The sequence below is a fragment of the Sinocyclocheilus rhinocerous genome, unplaced genomic scaffold (genome assembly GCF_001515625.1).
Source record: "Sinocyclocheilus rhinocerous isolate Xijiao unplaced genomic scaffold, SAMN03320098_v1.1 scaffold1682, whole genome shotgun sequence".
NCBI lineage: Eukaryota > Metazoa > Chordata > Actinopteri > Cypriniformes > Cyprinidae > Sinocyclocheilus > Sinocyclocheilus rhinocerous.
Window position 1 is genome coordinate 408,303 of NW_015654052.1, and position 2,879 is coordinate 411,181.

General features: G+C 44.0%; 1 protein-coding gene across 1 annotated transcript in view; it reads right to left on the reverse strand.

Moving 5' to 3' along the window:
- Window positions 1-252: 252 nt before the first annotated feature.
- Window positions 253-2,879, reverse strand: part of LOC107716585 (DNA-binding protein RFX5-like) — an 11,502-nt gene continuing 8,875 nt past the window's right edge. Inside the window, exon 9 of the mRNA XM_016523074.1 lies at window positions 253-1,970. Coding sequence (XP_016378560.1) covers window positions 978-1,970 — 993 coding nt within the window. The 3' untranslated portion in view covers window positions 253-977. The remainder of the gene's footprint in view (window positions 1,971-2,879) is intronic.

Below are 2,879 nucleotides of genomic sequence, written 5' to 3' on the forward strand. Positions count from 1 at the left end.
CTATACATTTGGAAAATAAAACGTTTTAAATTAGTTCTGGTACACTTGACCTATGAAGATATCCTTCCGGGCTCACAGATAAACTATTTACATCTGTTAAGTGCTAAATTACGTTGCTGTAAGAGAACGACTGGACAGACCTGAACGCAGGGGGCGGGGCTTTGAGAAGAATCCCGAAATCACAGCCTCATTTGCATATTTAAAGGGACTTAAGAGGTCTTTGTTTTGACCTTCACAACAGCAACTCGATGTAGTCATTTTGAAGTTTTGTATATCTGTTAACTGTGACGTCTAAAAAAACTGAACTATTAACCCAATCAATGGGTGAGGGAGGGACTTTTTTTAGAACCCTGAAGTTGCAAACCCGTAATACCACTCTTTGTCATCTGAACAGCTAGAAAACACACTCAAATGCCTCAATTCATATTTACAAACACAAACATGCAAAGATGGTTAGAGCAAAAAAGACCAACTGCCCTCTTATGGCACTGAGTATGGTAATAAACACCGACAGATGGTAAGCAGTTCCTTGGTAACTATGATGATTTATCTTTTTTTTTAGATGTCCTTTTGTTTTATAACTGAGCTGGACCAGATTGGACTGTTATTTGTGAGTATATCTGTTTGTTTCAATTTTCAATGCTCTAAAGTTCACTCTTTCTTGTCAAAACAGTCAAAACTTTTGTTTTAGGCCACTTAAATTCATAATCTCTTCAAAAGCACTCCTGAAATCTTCAGGAATTTTTCGGATTAATAATATGAAAATATGAGTGTAGCTGCTGTTTGAAGGCAACAATGACATGTTGTACTTCTATACATCATTTTACACAGAAAGCAGACATACCCAATCAAGCTCAGCCAAGATGGTACACCTCAGTTTGACTACAAGCCAGTATGCAATTCACAGAAGCACTGGAAAAGCATTGCACATTGAGACCAGGGAGTCTCAGAGAAAGGAGACAGTTATTGTGCTGCTGTTACGGGGCATCTGGTTTTGGAGTTTCTCCAAACGAGGAGCCGAAGGAGCTGGGAATACCTGCTGAGTTTGGCATGGAATCGACCTGTGGCTCCACAGGAGTCAGAGTAATTTCCACTTCTCCTCTGTCCTCTAATAACATTGCCGGTGGGAGGTACGAAACGGTGGACAGTGGCACTTCTTGAGGAGCCGGCCTTCCTTCTCTGGATAACGGCGCACGCTGGATGACCATCCTGCGGCTCAGCTCGTAACCCGGTTGGTTGGGCCCTTGCATTAGCAGGATGGACTGCTGCTTCTCAGGTTCTGGTGCTGGTTGGCATTGCACCACTACACCTCTATGCTCAGCATCTGTCACTTCCTGGATGGTCGGAAGTTGGCTAAGCATCAATCCTTGCTGGTCCTGGATCACGATTTCCACCAACTGTGAAGGAGCGACTGGCGCACAGGAAGGCAAGGCTTTTTGGATTACTCCTCTTGTGAGCAAAGCTGGATTTGGATTTGAGGTTGGGGCTGACAGTACCTGTGGTGCCATGTCTTCTGGTCTTTGCTTTCTGGGTCGTCCTCTTTTGCGTTTCTGAGTAACACCAGCAGCCGACACTGCGGTGGAGGGGTCAGGGCCCCTCTTAGGAGCTGCCGGCCGCGCTCTCTGGACGACTGGAGTCGGAGCAGCAGAAGTGGTGACCGTGACTGATGTTTTCTCATGCTCTGGGTAAGAGAGACTCACACCCGATGGTAAAATCATAACGGGGACGGTGCCGCCTGGTTGAGAGGGTATCGTTGTGACTGTAATAGGCAAAGTGACTTGAACGCTGCCCGAATCGGCTGGTGCGAGACACGGTGGGGAGGTTTTCTCTGGAACGGTGCCTCTGGGAAGGAGCTGAGGCAGCTTCTTCATATAGGCCTCCACTCGAGCAGACTCAACCTTATTTGTTGGTTTATCACTGATCTGCTGCTTATTGGATGGCGGCTGTTCCACACCATCTCTCTCTTTTTGCTGCCAAAAACATCACAACGGTACTATATTTACCATTTATAGTATGTACTACTGCTAATGTGTGACATTACTAAAAAACAAACCCTGACAAGGTGATCAGGATGCCCTTATTGGGTTTATTTTGTGAAATTGATTGGCTGACTGTAAATTATCCCACTTATGATATGGCTACTTACCAAAAAAATGGCCATTAAATATTCATTTCAGTTGAGAAATATAAAAGTAGCACAGATATGTAGGAAATCAGTTGACTGAGACAATTATCAATTATACGGTTTTGCATTTATACAGTCATTATACAAAAATATTTGATGACACTATTCCAGAGATTAGTGCAAAAATTATTGACTTATGAATCAAAGGGTGTGTTCACACTTGTCATGTTTGGTTCGATTAAAACTAACCCTGGTGCGATTGCTCTGTTAGTGCGGTTCGTTTAAAGGTGCAATAGGTGATTGTCTTCAGAAACATTTTTTGTTACGCTGGTTGAAAGTCTCTTCACATCCCGATAGCAATCATTAAGGTAAGTGGTCTAAATGTATTTGTCTGTATTTATATATTCTGTGGAAGGCGTAGGATCAAGAAATGTTCGTCCAATCAAAACGCTCGGTCCGAGCGTTTTAATATGCTTTCCTACCTGCCTGTCAACGTATGTATTAGCATACCTCTGCGCACCCAGTTCGCGCAGACAGGATACGTCATCAGCGCGTTCACGCACGCTGTGCAGACAGAGCGAGGATGGCAGGCAAACATCAACAACCCGATCTTCCTTCCTGGTATTGTAGTACTTTTAAAGATTTCTCACCGGTGAATGACACATGATGTAGCCCAGCGGTTAATCCAGTCCTCGCGCCAGCTCGTTAGAAGTGAGCTAAGTCCATGAACTGTGTCCCTACCCAGTGTTCATTG